Raw genomic sequence first — 22,231 nt, 5'->3', positions numbered from 1 at the left:
CGGGCGGCACGGATCGATTTCGATCTGTCATTCTCGGATCCGGGGCGAAGGTTTTGGTACTGCAGCGTCATCTTCGGCTATCCGATGGCGGTCTCTGGCGTCATCATTCGGATTGTGGAGTTTCAGTTCGGATCGGGGCAGAGGTGATCTCGAAAGGGTTCGGGCTCCGATCGGGTCTCGATTCGTACTGAGGTGGGCTGCCTGGTGTTGGGGCTGGGTCTGGAGCGACATGTCTGTGCTGCAATGGCGGAGTCGGAGCGGCGGCTTGTTGCGGTAGGGCGGCGATCTGGTGGCGATGGGGCTTGCTGGCGGCGGGTGTGGGTGGCTGCAATATTGGGCCTGTGCGGGGGGATGGGGGTCTTGGGCCGGACCACTGTTTCTTGGTCCTCTTTGGAGTTTATTTTTGTGTTCTTTTGGTTTGTTGTTATTTGGTTCTGTTGTTGTTTGTTTCAGAATATGTCCCCCTCTGTTGAGCGGGGGTTTGGGTGTTCTTAGGTTGTTCGATGCCATTGTTTTGGTATCTTGGTTGGTCGGTAGTGCTATCTCTATGGCTCGGTCTGGTGGCCGTGCCGCCTATTTATCGATGTGATGATGAATTACCCTCGCACGGGGTCCGGCGGTTTTGGATCACGGTGCTTGAGAGGGAGTTGCGATTTATCATTATATTGGTGGTAGGGATGTATCTTTACACTAGAGGTTGGATGCTACCCTTAGTAGTCCGCAGGTTTGGGTGTTGTAGGTGGTTGGATGTTGGGCTTGTTTGGCTCACAGAGGCCGGTTTTTTGGCAGTTCCGCCACTATGGTTCCAGTTTGTTCTGGTTTGGGAGGGGTGCTGTGGTTTGAGTCCACAGATGGGTACTCCCGTTCAATGTAACATACTTGTTTATTAATGAATTCCCTTTTTCTCAAAAAAAAAAAAAAAAGCTAAAAGTTGGCACAATAACAGCAAAAACAGTGAGCAGACACCAACTAATTAATTATCAAAACATAAGATAGAAGTAACATAAATCTATCATTTCAGATACCAGAAAATTATTAAATTAAAGCAACACATAAAGCGAAACAGGATTTAAAAACTGACAGTTTACAATCAGATAGCTGGCAGCAATTAGATAGCTACAGGCCATATATATCTACCAAATTACTTTTTGCAGATCGAAACTTGAGAAGAGGGTGCCATCCAACGCAACGAGTCCAACAAGACAGAATCTGGAACTGCTGTTGTAGAAGTATTACTTATCTCTACTTCAAGATAATCCAGAGTTGGTAATGGTGGAGAGCATTTGCCTCTCATTTCTTCTCGAAATATAAGAGCCTAAACCATTCATAACATAAGAGCTAGTTAATGATCAAATAATAAGGAAGACAGAACTTGTAATAACACATGTATGAACCAGAAAGTGATTAAAATCGAGCATGCTTTTTTTTTTTAATATACATACCTCGGCTTTATTAAAATTTAGACTTAATTTTTTGCAGCAATCAAAACTTCCAAGAACGAGTATCAGACAAGAATGCCACCATTTCCCGTCTCCGGGTATCCAATCCCGAACTATGATTTTAGCCTCCTCCAAATTTGGCCAGTTCATAGTAAGTTTGGTCCCAAACAATGCCGATCCAAAAGAAACAAAAGATTTCAGATGATGACTAGAGATATTACATTGATACTTCCCCGGGTATCTATTTAATATCATACTCTCAATTAAGGAGGTGGAGTTTTGAATTGAAGCCTCCAAAATATTCGGATAAAAATTTCCTAATGGCCACTCTTTCACAAGAGGTGATATCAAAGGATTCATTGCCACCCAGCTTAATAGATTCAAGATTCTCGGCTTGAACTTGCAATGACTTGCATTGCACAACGTCCAGGGATTTGAGGCTCGAACTTGAAAGTACACCGTGGAAGCCAACACATGAATTTAACAACAAATTCTCAAGCAAAGGACACCCCGAAAGTAATTGCAAGAATGTCAAATTACTTCGCAAATGGTTGAGGGACATAGTTTTCAAAGACGGAAGGCTTATTATAGCACTAGTGAAGTCCCTTAGGAGATTTACATTCTCCAACTTTAGAATGGTTAGAGATTTTGCACTGTTGAGAAGCATTGGTGATAAGGAGAAGGTTTTGCATCTCTGCCCAGCTATGCTTTCTCTTGTAAAACTTATGTCTATCTCTTTAACGTTTCTATCAACAGCAAAACTCAAGCACTTTTGTATGGTGCCACGACTTGCCGAGTATTTCATACGAAGCCCCAACTTATCTAAGTCGCGCTTATCTTTCTCCCAGCGCTTCAAATTGGTATTCACGAAGTTGATGAACTGTTTTCGCCGAGCCTTATCATCAGTGTATGGCTTAGGATCCTGATCGTACTCCTCAAAAGCTAGTACCGGAAGCGAAAACCATACGCTTGCCCATTGCTTGGAAACAAGGCTGGCCCGAGCGGCTTGCTTGGGGGAAAGGAGAGTGAGAAATAAGAGGATTTGGTGGATAACAAGGTCAGGCAATTCGGGTACGTATCTGTCGACTTCAAAGACCGTGCTAGGGCTTTTGTTTTGTTCATCGTCTTTCTTTTAGTTTGTCTTTGAGTCGTGGTAGCTGCAGCCTGAAGTTTTTCTCTTCTTAGCCATGGCTTTATAAATCATAGGATGGAGAATATGAACGACGATGAAGGAAGAGCGATTGAGAAAAAAAAACAATTCCCAATTCCCAACTCCCAAAGTATATATAACCAGAAACCCTATCTTAGCTTCTTTATATTAGAAACAGAAACCCTAGTTTTCCAAACTTTTAATTCAAGAATTCAGATCTGTTCAACTTGTATGCACTACATATCAGGCTACATATCAGCTTTGTATTTTGCTGTTGTTGTGCCAGATCACTAGGTGTCTGTTCAACTTGTATGCACTACATACGGATCCCAGTACGTACTAGTTTCTGACTTTCTGGTTATAGAAAAGTATCAAATTTCAACGAACAAAAGGGTAAAGATACGTCTATCTCTATGACTCTATCTCTTTAATATGCATATTAAAGAGATAAAGTCATAGAGATAGACGTATCTTTACCCTTTTGTTGGTTGAAATTTGATACTTTTCTATAACCAGAAAGTCAGAAACTAGTACGTACTGGGATCCGTATGTAGTGCATACAAGTTGAACAGACACCTAGTGATCTGGCACAACAACAGCAAAATACAAAGCTAGCCTAAACATAAAGTAGCTTGCTGTAACCTCTTTTTAGTCCCTTTTCTTCCCAACAAACAATAAAGTAGCTACTTCAAGATCACCACTCTATTTTAGAGCATGAACTCTGAACTGTTCCAGGGATGATAATTATGTATCCTTTAATTATCATCATTCCATGGCCACTTCATACAGAAGATATATGAATCCTGTTTTGGTTTTGAAAGTGACTATACAAGGCTGAAGGCTCATAGAAGATGTAATATCTATCATTTTACAAACCAAAAAATTAAGTAACTCATAAAGCAAAAGAGCAATTGCAAACGCCGACTTCCAGGTTGGTAGCTAGCAGCAATTAAGCTACAGATATCTCTAAATAATTACTATTTGTGGATAGAAACTTCAGAAGACGGTGCAATCCATTGCAAGGAGTCCCTCAAGACAGAATCTGTCACTGCTATTGTAGATTTACCACTTATCTCTACCTGAAGATGCTCGAGAGTGGTAATGGTGGAAAGCACTTGCTTCTCATCTTTTCTGGAAATATAAGAGCCTAAACCATTCACAACATAAACAATAGTTAATGAATAAGGATGAAAGATCTTGTGATAAAACTAAAACAAAAACAAAAACAAAAGGTCACTATAATCAAGCATGTGCGTATACATAAATACATACCTCCGCATTACTAAAGTATAGACTTAATTTTCTGGAGCGATTAAAACTTCGAAGAAAAGTTATTAGATTAGAATGCCTCCATTGCCCGTATTTGGGTATCCAATCCTGAACTATGATTTTAGCCTCCAATAAATTTGGACAGTTCATAGAAAGTTTGGTTCTAAACAATGCCGATCCAAAAGAAACAAAACACTTCAGATGCAGACTAGATATATGACATTGATACTTTCTGATGTAGGACGAGAATGAGCCTGGTTTAGCCAGAAAACCATAAAAGCAAAGAAGTGGCGTAGAATCAAAAAGAGTGATTGGAAAATAGGTAACTCACACGTAATGAAATTATTAGCTACTGGAATATTCAAGAAGATTTGGTTTTGGACCTTTTGAGTTACTCGTACAAAAGTCAGGTCTTAATTGCGAATGTAGGATGAGAATGGGCCTGGTTTAGCCAGAAAACCATAAAAGCAAAGAAGCGGCGTAGAATCAAGAAAAGTGATTGGAAAATAGGTAACTTACGCGTAATGAGATTATTAGCTGTTGGAATATTCAAGAAGATTTGGTTTTTGACCTTTCGAGTTACTCGTACAAAAGTCAGGTCTTAATTGCGAAGCAGATTGAGATCAACTTTTGGCCAGAATGTCCGTTTGAGACGCATGATACTTTTTCAGAATGGGAACGACGAGGTCTTCAAGACTCACTTTAGTGAGCCCTAACGGATTTTGGCCTAAATATGTCGTTTTAATCATCCGATTCGAGATTTAATATTTGAGTTTTTTACTAATAACTACAAAATAACACTACTATTTACCAATAGCAGAGTCTAAAACTAATATCCCATGCGGCCAATTATTGAAACAGGCTATCAGCCCATCTTAAAGAAAAACACTCAAATATTACAAAAATTACCAAACATACCACTCTCCCAAAATCAGAAAGATTCCAAAATTGAAACAGTCCCAAAATCAGAATGGTTCCAAAATCGAAACCGTCCCAAAATCCAGATCCTCCCTAAATTGAAGCAGCCGACGAAGCGAGGGCGCGAGCCAGCAGCGAACCAAGCGCACAACCCCAGCGGCGAACTAATCGCACGACCTTGACGACTAACCAAGCGCAAGACCCAGGTGGAGAAGTGAAGCCTTTGACTGCCGAGGAATTGGAGCAATACGAGTCTGTTTCGGAGTCCTCTGACTCTGACACCAACGACGGCGACGAAGACAAGGATGACAACGACGATGAGGATGAAGATGACGACGACGATGTCCAGGAGGTCGTACAGTCCTCCGGTGGCCCTCCGGTTCAGTCAATAGACGATGAGGACGACGAAGTAGACGAGGAAGACGCTGAAGGAGGCGATGACGACAACGACGATGGCGAGGGAGATGACGATGACGACGACGACGAGGGCAAGGATGAGGTAATTAGTAGAATATTTTCCTTATTTGTTAAAGTAGCTTTCAGTACCTTCTAGTAGAAAATTTTCAGATCTGGTACTATTTGTTGTTTTGTTTTCTATTTTGTATTTATTCCATAGAACTATTTGATTTGATTTCACTGGTTTTTAATATGAAAGTATGACCAAATAATTGGTGCTGAATAAAATTGAATTTCAATTTTTTTCCCCTGTATTTGGTGGATTCTCAGTTTTGTATTGAGGGTCAGTAGCTTTAGTTTTGTCTTTATGGTACTTTCTTATTGGATTATGATGGAGCTAATGAAAGCAATGCTGAAGTGAGCAAACGTGAGAAGGCCAGGCCAGTATACTACTGGGGGCCAGTACACTACTGCGGATCAGTACACTACTGAGGGTCAGTATACTACTGGGGCTAGTATACTGTTGGGGTGACATACTACTAATCCTCAGTACACTACTGCTTGTATGCGGAAGCAGCAAAGCCAGAGATAAATGATAGTGTCCAAGTTTCATATTGTAATATGTACAAATAGTTTTTGGAATTATTAAATAAATGAGTTGTTTCTAAGAAAAACAAAGATGGAATGTAGAGATATTCTTTTTTCATAATGCTACTGACATTCAGCAGTGTTAAATCACATTATCCAAATCACAAAGGCAGTTTCATAATTTACTTGTCCGTAGAAATAATTAAAAAATGGAATGAATCTGACCGCAATGGATAATACCTTGCACACTAGCACATGGGAAATAAATAAAAAAACAGGTTTGCTGATGGTAATTTATGGGCTAAAAGTGTAGGTAGTGATAATTTGCTATTAATATTTTTAGGCTAGTCTTACATTTGTTTTAGAATTCTTTTATTTTAGGTTTTTAGTTTCCTTTTAATTTGGATTCTTTAGGATTTCTTGTTAGACTATGATTTATGGTTTTGGATGCCTATATAAGCACCATTATACTTTGTACTAGATCAGTTTATCATATCAAATTAATAAAAATTAGAGATTTTTCTCTTTTTCTTTGGTGGATTCCAGAATTATGTCTGTTAGGGTTTATCGCTTGTAAACCTCGTTACTTCCGACTGCGTCACTTTCCCTGACATATATTTAATATCAAACTCTCAAAGAGGGGAAATTTTGAATTGAAGCCTTCAAAATATTCGGATGAAAAGCTTTTCCTAATGAGCTCTAGATGTCTATTTACGACACTATTTTACGACACTATCTATGAATTTGTTTTTAATTTGTGATGTTAACCAAAGTCCTCTGACCTCTTCTTCCATCACTAGTCAGAACTTGTTGGCCGGATTCTACATTAACTCTACCAGGGTATCCTTTACACGCTATCTCAATGTGTTTCCTAAGAGATGATGTACCATTTTCATATGAATTGCATGCCAAATGAGTCGAACAGTACTTACATTGAGCTCTCTTAGTATGGCTAACCACTTTCTCTACTCCATCGACAGTCTCAATTAAAGGATGATCCTCCTTCGTGAAGTGATCCCAGACGTCCGCCTATGCTTGCCTTTCTTCTTCTATCCTCTTTTTCTCTTGACAGCAGAGCTCCGAGCAGTAGAAGCTTTCCTTGGTTTACTCGACTTTGGAATAGTTGTTGCTTGTTGAGATGATTCAGGGTTGTTGCTTGCAACCACAATTTCATTGCAAGCGGATGGTTTAGAATTGGAAGCGGATGGGTCAACGGAGCTAGCAGTTGTTTCAGACATGGCTTCAAATTTTTGAATCTTCGATGATTTCTGTTTCAATGGTTTGAATGATTTGTGTTTATACTTGATAAGAGGATTTTGGAATCAAGGTCGGGTGATTGAAATATGATTCGAGGGTATAGGAACAGATTGCGTTATGATTCGAGGGTTTGGGGTTAGGGTTTTTGGTGATTTGGAGAAGAACATATGAGAAGTAAGGGTTTTGATCGAAAAGAGGGAATTCTTTGGGGTCTGTTTCTGTTTATGCTATATACCTAGGACTGGCAGCACGTGTGTTTGACTATGGGTACTAGTTCCATCGGGTTTGACCCTCTTCCAGAACTAAGAACCGAAACCGAACCGAGACCTTACTAAACGGTTCTGTTCTGAAAATAAATCAAATGCAGACAACCAGGAACAACACCGAACCGGCCATTTAGGTTCGATTCTTCCGATTTTCAGTCTAAAAGTCCCAGCCCTACCTCTTATTCTCACCAAACCAAATATATATATAAAAAAATTTTACCCACTGCGGACGTCCGTAGTTTTTCTTAGGTACGGGTTTCCATTTTTTACCCACTTTTCGATCATATTTTCACATCTTAACAGTTCAGTTTTTAGGTCCTAATATATGGATCATCTCTACAAATTTTTAGCCAAATTGATGATTGTTAAGGCATTCAAAACTGCAATTTACCATTATAAACACGAACGGTTCCGGTTCGACAGATTCGGTTCGTTCCGGTAAATTGCAGTTTTGAATGCCTTAACGACCATCAATTTGGCTGAAAATTTGTAGAGATGATCTATACATTAGGACCCAAAAACTGAACAGTTAAGATGTGAAAATATGATCGAAAAGTGAGTCAAATATGGAAATCCGTACCTTTTTGCTTAAGTGCGGATATCCGCACTTGAGCAAGGTTGTGTTTGTGTGTGTGTGTTGGGTTCTTCCACTAAGGGATCCTTTTTTTTTGTTTATAGGGATATGGCATTAGACTAACTTTCCGATTATATTTTTGCATCTCAACCGTTCAGTTTTTAGGTCTTAATGTGCAGATCACTTCTGCAAATTTTCAGGCAAATTGATTATCTTTAAGGCATTCAAATATGGCGATCTAAGATTATAAGTATAAACGGTTTAAGTTTGACATATTTGGTTTGTCCGTTGATTTAATCTAGTTTGATACATTGACGTACAATCACCGATTTCACCGAAAATTTGCAGAAATGATCTATACATTAGGACCTAAAAGTTAAACAATTGAGATGTCAAAATGTGATTGAAAAATTGGTCTAATGCCCTATCCCTAGAAAAAAAAAAAAAAAAAAAGGAACCCTTAGTGGAAGTGCCCTATATATATAGTGAGGGATTCCTTTTTTTTTTTGCCATTTTAAGGGATCTCTCATCTGACCCATTTTTCGATCACATATTCACATCTCTACAGTTCAGTTTTTAGGTATATATAAGTAGATCATCTCTGCAAATTTTCAGCCAAATTGATAATCATTAAGACATTCATACCTGTGATTTACAATTATGAACACGAACAATTCAGATTGGACAGATTCGGTTCGTCCATTGATTCAATCTAGTTCAATACCTTAACGATAATCAATTATGTTGAAAGTTTGCAGAAATGATCTATACATTAGTACCTAAAAACTGAATTGTTGAAATGCCGAAATATGATAAATAAAAAAAACACTAAGGGCATATATATAGCATGTATGTATTATTTTCTTGAAGCAAATAAAGGAAAAATATTCAGCTGACACTAGGAATATGAAATTTCCAATTTAAAACAAAAAAATATGGAGAATATTCTTTTGTTGGGGGAGTGTGGTCTTGTATATACTGAGGAAAATAGCAAAGAACTATGAATGAGTATAAAAAAAAAGTGGGTCTAGTGAGTGATCCCTTAAAATGGCAAAAAAAAAAAAAAACACCAAGGGCATATATATAGCATGTATGTATTATTTTCTTGCAGCAAATAAAGGAAAAATATTCAGCTGACACTAGGAATATGAAATTTCCAATTTAAAACAAAAAAATATGGAGAATATTCTTTTGTTGGGGGGAGTGCGGTCCTGTCTATACTGAGGAAAATAGCAAAGAACTATGAATGAGCATAGAACAATCCGTTAAGAATCTTGGACCCAAAATAATCTCAATTCTTAAAACACGGAGAGAATTGCCAAGAATGTGGTGTTCCAAAGACAAAAATGAGGTGTCTTAATGAGGGCATGAGCTGGCACGTGCCTACTCAACCATGGCACAATCAGCACGCGCGCATTGTGTGCCCTTAACCTTAATTAAGGTCATCATCTCATTCCCTTTCTTATCTAATTCCCCCAACCATTTCGAAAACGACTCATTCTAATTTCTAACATCACAAATTAAAAATAAATTCATAGATAGTGTCGTAAAATAATAAATATGATTCAGCGTGGATGCATCACAAGACTATATACATATTAGTTGCAAATTTTGTTTTTTCAACGACTCTAGATAATAATTGATAGCATGAGATTAACTCCTTCAACTTATTAAATTTTTTTTTTCTTTCAAGCTTTGATAATAAAAAATTTAATAAACCGGTGGGCGTATCAGACCAAACGACCAAGCATAGGCAAGTATGATGTTGGCAAGCTTATTTTATGCACAAGAATCTAATGGCAGTGCTTTATTAGTTTTCAATAGCAAAGAGTTGATGAGCCACCAACTCTAGCACTAACCAAATAGTTATGAACTTATAATGAAAAAGAAGAATAATCTTGAACTCATATTTAAGTATTGCTTTACTAGATTTTTAGATTGTAAAAAGTAGGTGGAACACACAAATATACTAACTTCTTTAAATTTATGAGTAATAAAATGAGTTTAACAAATTCAATAAGATTTTTTTTTGAATTAAAAATCAAACCATGTATAACTCATCATATTCAAGAAAGTTAGGATTACGTGTTGATAAAGAAAAGTTGATCCAATAGCATACATGAAAAAAATTTGCGGAAAAAAATTCGAACATAAACAAGTAGTTATTCTTAACAGCTATGTGCGGATTGGTTGGCTCGATATGGTTATAAATTATAAACTTCCACGTCGACAAATATAAAAATTAACATTTTCAACTCCATCAATTATTATATTTTACGGATACTCTGAATTTTTCGCAGCTCTTGTCTCCTGGCTGATTTCATTTTCTAAACATTGAAGAGGCTTGAAAGCTATTCCTTACGGACAGAAAACATACTACATAAACACGATACGTATGAGCGACATGATCCATATCTACTCTTCTAAATTGATAGGGATTCAAAGAAAACTTTCGAGTTATTGATCTCACATGTTTTGCAAGTGACTGGCCGTTATTGAAGTCAGCATCCACGTGGAACAACAGGCCACGTGGCAGGAAACCGACTATATAAATCTCCCGTCTTCTTTCTCAACCTCATCACTATAAACCTTGTTCGTCGCCGTTGAACAATCCCGAGCTTTATACAGCCGACGAAACCAAAAAAATATATATGTATATAATACAAAATTAAACAAACATTTAAAGATTTAAAGCGAGCGAGCGAGCGAGGAGGGAGGAGAGAGAGAAAGTTTGAATATAGAGAGAGAAAGTTTTCCGAGATGGCGACGCCGTTAACGGTGGACGGAGGCGGAGGGCTGGCGGTGCTGGCAAGCTCCGTCAACAAAGTCGATTCTCCGAGTAAGGGGCGCTTGACTAGCTCGTCGTCGTCGGAGGAGGAGGAGAGGTCGCCGATTCTGATATTCTTGTTCTTTCACAAGGCAATTCGGAAGGAGCTCGATGCGCTTCACCGATTGGCCATGGCTTTCGCCAGCGGAAAGCAGACGGATATCAGGCCCTTGCTGGAGCGGTACCATTTCTTGAGATCGATTTACAAGCACCACTCCAATGCCGAAGACGAGGTCCTAATTCTTTTCTTCTTTCTTTTTCATTTTTTGTAGAGATTTCGAATTTCTGTTGAGGCTTTGGAATTTGTTCATGGAAATGAAATTGTTCTGGAATTAGTTTTGGTTTCTTGATTAGAAGAATCTGGTGCTGCTATACAATCGTATGTTTTCGGTTGCTTAATCTTGAATTTTAGTGAAGATTTTTGCTGTAATTGTGTATCGGTAAAGATTGTAAATGTGGCTCTGTAACATTTGTGAGCCTGGATTTTATTGTGTTTCTCATCAAGATTGGAGTTCAAATTTAGTGCTTGCACTTTCAAAATTTTCTTCGTGTTTAAGTTATTTATCAGCTGGGAAATGTGATGCCATATGAGTCTCATTTTTAATGTGGCGGTTTTGTTTTCTTTGGGATTTTCTTTTACTATTTATGATTTTTTGAACATGTTTAGTGCCGCGAAACATAAAGTAAGTAAATAAAAGCCAGGAAAAAAAAAACCTGTTTTTTGTCGGTCTTAGTATGAAGTTTAGCTTTCGCGGGCACAATGAGCTTGTTTTGCAATTGAAGTTTGCTTATCATGATTTTTCTTTGTCGTGTCTTGAGTTGTAACAACATTATCCTTGGAATTGCAGGTAATCTTTCCAGCGCTTGATATACGTGTGAAGAATGTAGCACAAACATACTCGCTTGAACACAAGGGCGAAACCAATCTTTTTGATCATCTATTTGAACTGCTAAGTTCTAATGCACAAAGTGATGACAGTTTCACAAGGGAGTTAGCATCTTGTACAGGAGCCTTACAAACATCAGTTAGCCAACACATGGCAAAGGAGGAGGAACAGGTGCTGTTTCATTTTCCTGTCTCTGCATCCGTATTTAGTTATTCATTCTACCAGTTGGGCAATATGTTACTTGCAATTGCATTTTATAATTTGACAAATCAAAGATGGAAATTTATACAAAAGTCGTGATTGGTATTGTATTTACATCTAAAGCATCTCTTGGGAGATCTTTCATCATATTCTATCCTTTGTATTCATATACCAAATTAAACAATCAACTCATAACTGAAAATTTGCTGTTCTGGCCAGGTCTTACCCTTGCTGATTGAGAAGTTTTCAGTTGAGGAGCAGGCATCTCTAGTCTGGCAGTTTCTATGCAGTATTCCTGTGAATATGATGGCCGAGTTTCTTCCGTGGCTTTCATCATCAGTTTCACCTGATGAATATCAGGATTTGCGGAAATGCTTATGCAAGATTGTTCCAGAGGAAAAGCTTCTTCAACAAGTAATATTTCAGATTTAATCAATGGATCGAGTACTTTTTATTACTGCTTTTTCAAGTGAATAACTGAAAACTCTTTCTTATTTAAGGTCATTTTCACCTGGATGGAAGGTAGTACGAGCAATAATGTGGTTAAAAGTTATCATGATTCTCCTCAGTTCCAATGTTGCGTGGAATCTGGTGCTAGCACATCAAGTCTACATATAGAGAAGATAAATTGTCCATGTGAGTGTAGGACTGGGAAAAGGAAGTATTTAGAGTCAAGTACTGATGTTTCTGATACCACTGGGGGCCATCCAATTAATGAAATACTGCTTTGGCATAATGCCATTAAAAAGGAGTTAAATGAGATAGCCGAGGAGGCTAGGAAGATACAACTGTCTGGAGATTTTACTAATCTATCAGCTTTCAATGAGAGGTTGCAATTTGTTGCTGAAGTTTGCATTTTTCACAGGTACCCATTCATATCTACGGTGTTTCTATGGAATGCTAATTATTTTTTTTCTGAGACTTAGCATTTAGCATCTGCTTTATGTTATTTCTTTTTTTCTTCTTTATTGGAAGATGTGTGAGCAGTGAAAGTTGATTTATCTGTATGTTAATATGTCATAGAGTTTAATTCTTTTTGGTAATGTGAATTCCAAGTTTTTTCCAGTTTCCAAACATGGCCTTGTATGGATCACTTACTTTATTATCTTTTAATTTTAGAAATTACACTATGATCCCCATGAATTCCTTTCTATTTTTGTTTCATATTTTTGTAGAGTTTCTTTTTGGTGATCATTCTGGATTTAATAACATATAGGTGTACTTTTCTATATTACTTTGGTGGGGGACAACTGTTAACACGAGTTATGGTAGAGTACTGAATTTCTTATTTCCTTCATTTTTCATATAAACGTTACTTATTTGCTTATTTCAGTATTGCCGAGGACAAGGTCATATTTCCTGCAGTAGATGGAAAGATATCCTTTTTCCAAGAGCATGCTGAAGAAGAAAGTCAGTTCAATGAGTTCAGGTGTCTGATTGAAAACATTCAAAGTGCAGGAGCTATCTCTACTTCAGCTGATTTTTATGCAGAGCTGTGCTCACACGCTGATCAAATAATAGAAACTATACAGAAGCACTTCAGCAATGAAGAAGTGCAGGTATAATTTCCTTATTGCTGCAATAATTCTTTAGGAACTTTCAGTATCTGGTATAAAAAAAGGTAATACTTTTCTTAGATTACCGGTTAGTATTGATGTAGGACAGCAAGATGTCTTACTTTAGGCGCTTTTGGGAAGGCCCTTGAGACTTGATGGTATTGGGTGAAACAGGGAGAAAACTTGATAAGAAACTAGCGTGTTACTAATGTCAAGAAACATGAAAGTCAGACTTAGTGGCAGCTCTACTAGCCTATTGACTATTGAGAATTCAATTAGACCCCAAATTGAAATTGATGTTAATCCTTAAATCTATTATTCATTTGTTTGTTTATCTATTTATCTGTTATTTTCTTCTAATTTCTTTTATGAGGAGAGTTGTCAACTGGTCATACAAGATGTCTAGGAGTTGGTACATTACCTCATATCCTCTGCCTTAAATGAAACCAATTCAGAAACTCTATGGGCCTCAAACTCTACGAGTCTTAGATTACTAGAAACTGTGTAACCAACTTCCTATCTAGTTCCTTCTTCTAAAAAAAAAAAAAAAAAAATAAATAAATCCTATCTTGTTCCTGAAAGCTTCTGCTCCATTCCCTGCATGTCATAGGTTCTTCCACTTGCTCGAAAGCACTTCAGCTTCAAAAGACAGCGGGAACTATTGTACCAGAGTTTATGCATGATGCCCTTGAAATTGATCGAGCGTGTTTTTCCATGGCTAGTCAGATTGTTGACTGAAGATGAAATGAAGAATATTCTCAAAAACATGCAGTTGGCAGGTTCTGTGATTATCGTTTGTATGTTTACCTTTTAGTAGAAAACTAATAATCAACAAAATTTACTAGTATCTGTTCTGACAACAAGTAGTTTGATGATTCAGCTCCAGTCCCTGATTCAGCTCTGGTAACACTTTTTTCTGGATGGGCATGCAAGGCTCGTAATCAGGGTTCATGCTTGTCTTCAAGTGAACTTGGTTGCTGTCCTGTTAAAAGTTTTACTGATATTGAAGAAGATTTTGTTCGACCCGCATGTGCTTGTGCTTCTGGATTGTCTGCTAGAGAGAGACTGGTATCAGCTAAAGTAAATAATGTGAAAAGGCTGGTCAAACGAAATGTTTCAGTGCCGCGCAAAAACAGTGATACCCCTGATCAATGTTGTACTGATCAATCTTGCCGTGTCCCGGGTTTAGGAGTAAACAACACTAATCTTGGATCGAGTTCTCAATTCGTGGCCAAGTCTTTGCGGTCCTTGTCTTTCAGCTCTTCTGCCCCATCTCTTAATTCCAGTCTTTTTGCCTGGGAAACAGATAATTCTTCCTTTGATATTGGTTGTGGAGAACGACCTATTGATACTATTTTTAAGTTTCATAAAGCCATTCGCAAAGACTTGGAGTATTTAGATATTGAATCTGGAAAGCTCGGTAATGGTGATGAAGCCACACTTCGGCAGTTTATAGGAAGATTCCGTTTGCTATGGGGCTTATACAGAGCACACAGTAATGCTGAGGATGATATAGTGTTTCCTGCATTGGAATCCAAAGAGGCACTTCATAATGTGAGCCATTCATACACACTGGACCATAAACAGGAGGAAAAATTATTTGAAGACATCTCTCGTGTTCTTTCTGAACTTTCTGACCTTCATGAAAGCATGGAAAAGACTCATATGGATGAGGATTTAGCAGGAAGTAGCATGAATTTTTCTGCCGCAAATGGTGTGAACTATACTAGGAATTACAATGAGCTGGCTACAAAGCTTCAAGGGATGTGCAAGTCTATAAAAGTGACACTAGATCATCACATTTTCAGGGAAGAACTTGAGTTGTGGCCATTATTTGGCAAACACTTCACTGTTGAGGAGCAAGACAAAATAGTCGGGCGGATTATTGGGACCACGGGTGCTGAGGTGCTCCAATCAATGTTACCTTGGGTAACTTCTGCACTTACCCAGGATGAACAGAATAAATTGATGGACACATGGAAGCAAGCAACTAAAAATACTATGTTTAATGAGTGGCTTAATGAATGCATGAAAGGATCTTCAGAATCAACTTCACGAACTGAGACAAGGGAAAGTAACATTTCTCAAAAAGGTCGGTATTATGAATATCCAAATCTTTTTGTAATATTGAATAACAAGCACAGTCTAAGGCAGTCAATTCACCTGGTTTAATGAGGTCTGTGCCTTGCCTTCGTTCTGTTTATCGGGGAAAGGGTCTTTCAGATACGCACCAACTTGATTTTGGGAACCCAAAGGATTACATCTACCGCACCCCAGTGATTACCTTGAGCCCAACCTCTAGTTGTTCTTGGGACTATTTTTAATTCATTGGTTGTAGTCTTGTAGCATCTCTGTTTCTTTTATCTTTTTTTTTGGTGTCGAATTAAGGTTTCTTCTCTTGAGTTGTGTAAGTCCAAATATGGCAATCAAATAATTGTTTGGTATTATGACAAAATTTGTTTATTGCAACAGTGGTTCATTTTACTGAATTTTCTTCCAGGTGTTGAATTTCAAGAAAGCTTGGACCAGACGGACCAGATGTTCAAGCCTGGTTGGAAGGACATATTCCGTATGAATCAAAATGAACTAGAGTCAGAGATCAGAAAGGTTTATCGTGATGCGACTCTTGATCCAAGGAGAAAGGCATATCTTGTGCAAAATCTTATGACTAGGTTAATATCTAAAAGTAGCTTGAACCTTTAGAACACTACTTTATCTTTCATTATGACATGTATAACAAGATCATGACATTTAAAAATGCCTAACTATTTGTAACCATTTGCTAAATTGTTAATGAGTACTGTTTTTTTTTAGCCGCTGGATAGCTACTCAGCAGAAGTTACCTCAAGCAACAGGTGGAGAGTCTTCTAATGGTGAAGATGTATTTGGACGCTCACCTTCATACCGTGATGTGGAGAAAAAAGTATTTGGGTGTGAACACTACAAAAGAAACTGTAAACTCCGAGCTGCTTGTTGTGGCAAGTTATTTGCATGTAGATTTTGCCATGACAATGTGAGCGACCATTCAATGGATAGGTAATTTTCCACTATTGACACTTGCATTTCAAGTTGGGTTATCATGCATCTGATGTTCTTAGTGTTTCCCTTTCTTTTCTTGCTGTTAAGATCTCTGATGATTTTTTTTTTAAAGGAAAGCAACATCGGAAATTATGTGCATGCGCTGCCTAAAAATTCAGCCAGTTGGGCCCATATGTACTACACCTTCATGCAATGAACTATCTATGGCAAAGTATTATTGCAATATCTGCAAATTTTTTGATGATGAAAGGTACATAAACTTCTTATTTTTCAATATTATGTAACAATTATTAATGCCAATAATTAGTGTTTTTTTTTTTTTTTGATGAAAGGTATATGCTAGTTTTCTTTTTCACATTCTAGATATTATTCCATTTTCCATGTTTGACGTGAACTCCATTAATTACCCAAGTGCCGCCCCTTCCCTCTAAAAGGAGAGAGTGGATTTAAACTCAGTTATTTGCTACAAAAAAACTCTTGAAAAACTTGAAGCTTGAAATTGTTGAAGCATATTCTGTTGGTTTAAATTTTTATTCACTACAATTTACTGAACCTGTAATGTTATCTAGAATGATGAAAAAATTTTATTTTGTTAATTCGATCCATGTTAATAGGACTCACATTTTGTAATAGCCTCTTACTACAATTCCAAATTGAGTTTCAGAGATCAAATGATTCTGAGGAATGTCTTTCCCTTTATTTTTCGTGTCTTAATTTACATTATCCAATGATGGAAATGGGTGACCTGTACTTCCTACTTCCTGTTTCCCCGGTAAATGGGGATATTTATTTAGGTCATATGCCTACCAAGATGTTTAAGCTTTCTAATGCCATGTCAGAAACTGACTCGATAGAACGAAGGCATATTTGTCATTTGATAGTACCAACTACCAAAGATGCAAAATAGTAAATGATGGTTTTTGACATGAGATGGGATAGACTGTATAGATAGGTAGATGAACCTTCTTTGACATTCACATAAATTGCCCCCATTGTTAGCAATATGTTTGCCTAATATTCAACGGGGTTTTAACTTTCACATTGTAAGTTGCTAACTAAGCACACTCTACTGATGCCTATAGACAACTTTTGACTTATGGCATTTGTCTTCCAGGACTGTATATCATTGCCCGTTTTGCAATTTATGCCGCCTTGGGAAGGGTCTTGGCGTTGACTTTTTTCATTGCATGACATGCAATTGTTGCCTGGGGATAAAGTTGGTGAATCACAAATGCCTGGAGAAAAGTTTAGAAACAAATTGCCCTATCTGCTGTGATTTCTTGTTCACATCCAGTGCAACAGTTAGGGCTTTGCCATGTGGCCATTACATGCATTCAGCTTGCTTTCAGGTCAATTCTTGAACTTTTTAAACAATTTTTTTTTTTTTATGTGATCTTTCTCCTGAAAACTTTTTCTGGAAGAGAGTAAGTCTGAACTCCCATCTCTTTTTCTGTTAGGCCTACACTTGCAGTCACTATACTTGCCCAATTTGTAGCAAGTCTCTGGGAGATATGGCGGTAAGAGGATATCCCTTTCTTTTTTTTTCACCTTATATTTCTGTACCTAGTTGAATCTTTCTGAATCGTTATACCCTATTAGGTTTACTTTGGCATGCTTGATGCCTTATTGGCTGCTGAGCAGCTTCCAGAGGAATACCAGAACCGTCAGCAGGTATCATGCTTATATATCCTATTATAATGGTTAATGCATTGCCATATCAGTTTTACGTAAAACCTTGGTTACCTAATTTCAATGCGAATGGAGGATGCTGTAATCTTGATAAAGTTTATTTGTCATTTCCCTAGACATAACATGCTTTAGTTCCTAATATGTGAATAACCATCAATTTGTCCAAAATATAGCAATGTTATAATTATCAATATATCATAACAGTAATGTACTTTTCCAATTTAGGACATCCTTTGTAATGATTGTGATCGAAAGGGTACCTCACGCTTTCACTGGCTATATCACAAGTGCGGTAACTGTGGATCATACAATACCCGGGTGATCAAGGGTGAGGCAACAAATACCGACTGTCCTATGTCAAACTAACAAACAGGTTTACTTTCTTTGACAGATGTATACATATTAGTTTGTAGATACTTGTATAGGCAATTCAATTTTCCAACAACCAGAAAATTGGTTTTCCCTTACTCTTTTTCAAAAGCTGATGAGCCCTTGTAGCCCCTTATACATCAATTTTGTAGAATCCTGGTAAATATCATCTTGCCTTGTTGTCAAGATTCATTTACAAGCATTTAGACAGGGGAAGTGACAGAGTATAGCATATTCAAATGCCCTCTGTACAGAAAATTGCTAGTCGAACTTTTTACAGACATCTATAAATATTAGCTTCCCCTCTTTCCGCTTTTGTTTAATTTTGATTACCTTGCCTTGAAAAATTGTTATGCTGTCAGTTCCATATTCTCTTCAAAGGTGGGTTTGCTTTCGATTTGCTTAATGCTTTCATTCACCAAAAAAATTGAGCTGGAAATGTTCCTGAAAGACTTGACCAATCTATCATCACGACAATGCACTATGTAGTCACTGGCTTGGAGAAAGTCAAGCACGCTAAAGAAATTGCACACTCGTCAGAGACATAAAATCTTGCCCATCAACATGGTATTGTACTTGCGTATGAATCAAGTTTGTGAGATCCATTATTTATAATGAGATCGTGGGGGACTCTATGATCATGTTTTCGAAGTGGACTTCATGTGTTTAACCAGGTCATCACATTTATTTTTCTACAGTAAAAGAAAAAGAAGAAGGAAAATAGAGGTAATCCATATGCAACAATATGTCAGATGCTTATCCGAGCCGCTAAATGAAGGAGCGTTCTATTGTGCTCCGGAGAGAGTTGTTCTTCAATGAGTGAGGCGTATGGCAAGTAGTAACTGATCTAATGACCGTGTCTCTCATCTAAATGCACACAAATGCCAAGGTTTCATTGCTCATAGAGAAGAAAGTAAATCAATTCGAGGAGGAATCAAATCTGACCAGTGGCTACCGAACTGCCAATTGGACCTGGGAACAAGAAATTCAGATGGAATGGGGATAGTAAATTTTTGGGTTATGTACTTATGTCTTTACCCTTCACTCCACAGTAATATTTAAAATCAGGGTAATGTTGATCCATCATCATCATCATCACATTCATCAGTGACACAAGTCACCATCGGAGTACATATCAAGGCAACTTCATATCTTTGGCACATTAAGGGGATAAAGCATCTAGCCAAGCTTGCTTCACCTCAATATTATTATATATATAAAAAAAAAAAAAAGAGGCCAGTTTCATGACAAACCCACACATGGCTCCGTGATTAAATTAAGCTCAACAGCTAAAAGTTGATCCAGAAAAGAAATCTAAAGCTGAAGGCTTTTTCATTCTAGATTTGCTTAATTTCAAACCCACCACATGAAACTAACCAACTCTCCCCCTTTTCTTCAATCACAATCCTTGAGAAAATCTCAACTCACTCATAATTACAAGCAAAAAGAAAAGGTCAGCTAGCTAAGCTAATGGTCTTCTCATTAAGAAACAAACAATGATGAACAGCTAGTTCAGAGATATGAACCAAAACCACCTTGAGAGTTATGATTAAACAAAACCAATGGGGACAAGTCCTTAAAAAAAGGGTACCTGTTGCTGTTGGGGTCTCCTTAGTTAATGCAACTGTTGCAAATATCCAATCTTTTCTTTACAATAATACCATTTACCCCAGAGAACTCAGATGATTTGGTTAAAGATGGAGCAAGTGAAAAAACCAAAGTCATTTCTTTTGCTTCTTCTCCTTTCCTTCAGGGTATAGAAAAGAACTCAAACAAAAGAGCTTTGCAGTTCCTCTAGAAATGTGAGGTGATGGTACATTTAACACAACGCCATTGCCGTAGTTTGATGCTCCTCCATGACCCTTCTTTGACGGCGGCCTCGGTAGCATTCGGTATTGATTTGAAGATGAAGATGAGGATGTTGATGATGACTTTGACATAAAACCTGATGATGAGGACTGCCTTTTCTGTTGAGCATGAGCATCCTTGTATATTGTTGACCTCTTTGGGTTTGGGGCAGACCCTGTTGAATTGCTTCTTCTCAAAAACTCTGGTAATGAGCAAAGTAGACTCTTCCTGTTCTCTTGATTAAGGCTGCTGCTTCTCTTGAACCCCCAGAAGGACTTGGACTGAGGCTTCGTGTTTTGCTGGTCCACATCTTCAGGACTATTCACATCCATGAACTGTGAATTATCATTGTTGTCCTTGCTGGTGGTCTTTTTCTTTGGATTCTGACCTTGAAGAGGAGGAAGAGAATAAAGGTGTCTGGCTTTTGGTGCATCCTCAACTGATGACCTGTCTCTCGGTTGTATAGGTTTGATGACTCCATGGGAGAAAAGCTCATCTGCTGAAGAAGGCTCATCTTGCCTGAAGCTTCTGCTAATGCTGAACTCAAAATCACCATTCAAGTCCAGCAGCGAGGAATCCCTCCTGGGTATCATATCTGCTTGGCCAAGATCATGAGAAAATGATATTCGAGGAGGACTAGTCTCCGAACACATCATCCTCTTCGAGAAATTTTTCAGCGCTACAGTCAAACCACCTGCCTAGCTTACAATAAAATCAAGAATCAAGAATCAAGAAGTAAATTAGAAACTTTGAAGGAGGTAATTAATATTTGGAATCAAGAAGAGTTCTTGGAATGGTGTGAAGAATGTGGAAAGGATGAGAAGATGTAGTACTAGAATTTTTTTGAGTTTCAACAATGAGGGCTTGAATTTTGGGAGGCTTGGTTGGACTTTTAGAGTCAAAGAAGAGGAAGAGAGAAGATTTTGAATTTATTTTGGGTGCAGGAACAAAGAGGACAGAAGATTTAATGGCAGCCTTTTCTGCACAATATTTAAGAACAGTGAGTAATTCTACGAAAACCGCAGAACCTGAATGTCCTCCCCTTCCTCTGGAAATGGAGCAGAGGAAACTTTCTGCAGTTGAGAGTAGAAACAAGAAAGGGAGACAGTTATATTGTATTTCAAGGCAGAATGTTTTCTTTTTTATTTTAGATGAATAAAAAAAGTGTTTCTTATTTGTCAAAAAAGAAAAAAGAAGTGTTTCTTCTGCGACAGCTTTGGATAGCTAGAAGCTCGCAAATTGCATATTAAATATGAGACTATGAAACTCAAGAAAATCAAATGATCCCCAAAAATTGGGAAAAAATTGCCCAATTCCTGTAAGAGAAAAATACAGCAACCGTTCCCAAATTATTGTGTCAAAACTAATTTGATATCCAAACTCTGGAATGTAATACCCAAAGTCTTATATTAATATAAACGAGGTGGTTCCGTTCAATTTCCGTGATGGCTATGTCAAATTGATGACGTGGCAAGCACATGTTACACATTTTTTTTATCAAATTGGCATTGACACAATAGTTTGGGGACGGTTACTGGAATTTTCTCTTCCTTTAATTGCTAAGCTTTGTAATAGTTAAAGTTTAAGGCAAAGCTTGAGACAACCTGAAAGTGGGTGACTAACCGACTATCTTGCTTTGTGAATTAGGGAAATAATGGGAAGTCTATTTAAAGAGGATGAGGATATGGGACATCTTACCATATGTTAGACTTTTGGAATTGCCATCCTAACCACTTGACCTTTCCTTCATTTTCAAAATTTCTCTAATTCATAGCTTTAGAAGGAAATTAATTATTATAAACAATGTGCAAGAACTTTCTCTGATTTTGAAATTTCTCTCCTAATCACATCTTTCTCTTTCTGAATTATCATGTTTCCTGGGAACACCCTGCTTGTTGGTGCAAATCAAAATGAACCTGCACTTTTTGCCTGCACCTTGAAATTTAAGCAAAGTAACC

The 22,231-nt window shown here is 37.6% G+C and overlaps 2 protein-coding genes across 2 annotated transcripts; one reads left to right on the top strand and one right to left on the bottom strand.

Annotated features, from left to right (window-relative positions):
- Positions 1 to 10,438: 10,438 nt before the first annotated feature.
- Positions 10,439 to 18,735, top strand: LOC112180618 (zinc finger protein BRUTUS). The gene is made up of 14 exons (XM_024319173.2): positions 10,439 to 10,917; positions 11,533 to 11,742; positions 11,992 to 12,186; positions 12,273 to 12,637; positions 13,106 to 13,331; positions 13,939 to 14,107; positions 14,209 to 15,420; positions 15,829 to 16,000; positions 16,143 to 16,364; positions 16,480 to 16,617; positions 17,482 to 17,716; positions 17,825 to 17,884; positions 17,967 to 18,038; positions 18,282 to 18,735. Exons 1-14 carry the CDS (start codon positions 10,618 to 10,620, stop codon positions 18,420 to 18,422), a joined length of 3,717 nt encoding a protein of 1,238 aa, XP_024174941.1. The 5' UTR covers positions 10,439 to 10,617; the 3' UTR covers positions 18,423 to 18,735.
- Positions 18,736 to 19,257: 522 nt separating this feature from the next.
- Positions 19,258 to 21,378, bottom strand: LOC112180619. Its single transcript, XM_024319176.2, has 2 exons — positions 20,017 to 21,378; positions 19,258 to 19,397 (listed from the first exon to the last, which is right to left on the bottom strand). Exon 1 carries the CDS (start codon positions 20,927 to 20,929, stop codon positions 20,147 to 20,149), a length of 783 nt encoding a protein of 260 aa, XP_024174944.1. The 5' UTR covers positions 20,930 to 21,378; the 3' UTR covers positions 19,258 to 19,397; positions 20,017 to 20,146.
- Positions 21,379 to 22,231: the final 853 nt, after the last annotated feature.

The sequence above is a fragment of the Rosa chinensis genome, chromosome 7, assembly GCF_002994745.2.
Source record: "Rosa chinensis cultivar Old Blush chromosome 7, RchiOBHm-V2, whole genome shotgun sequence".
Taxonomy (NCBI): Eukaryota; Viridiplantae; Streptophyta; class Magnoliopsida; order Rosales; family Rosaceae; genus Rosa; species Rosa chinensis.
This window is presented reverse-complemented; position numbering and strand designations above follow the sequence as displayed.

Coding starts and splice junctions, on each gene's coding strand:
- LOC112180618 (XM_024319173.2), top strand. CDS start 10,618: ATGGCGACGCCGTTAACGGTGGACGGAGGCGGAGGGCTGGCGGTGCTG. Junction 16,001..16,142: donor GTGCAAAATCTTATGACTAG/GTTAATATCTAA, acceptor GTTTTTTTTTAG/CCGCTGGATAGCTACTCAGC. Junction 16,365..16,479: donor AGCGACCATTCAATGGATAG/GTAATTTTCCAC, acceptor TTTTTTTTAAAG/GAAAGCAACATCGGAAATTA.
- LOC112180619 (XM_024319176.2), bottom strand. CDS start 20,929: ATGATGTGTTCGGAGACTAGTCCTCCTCGAATATCATTTTCTCATGAT.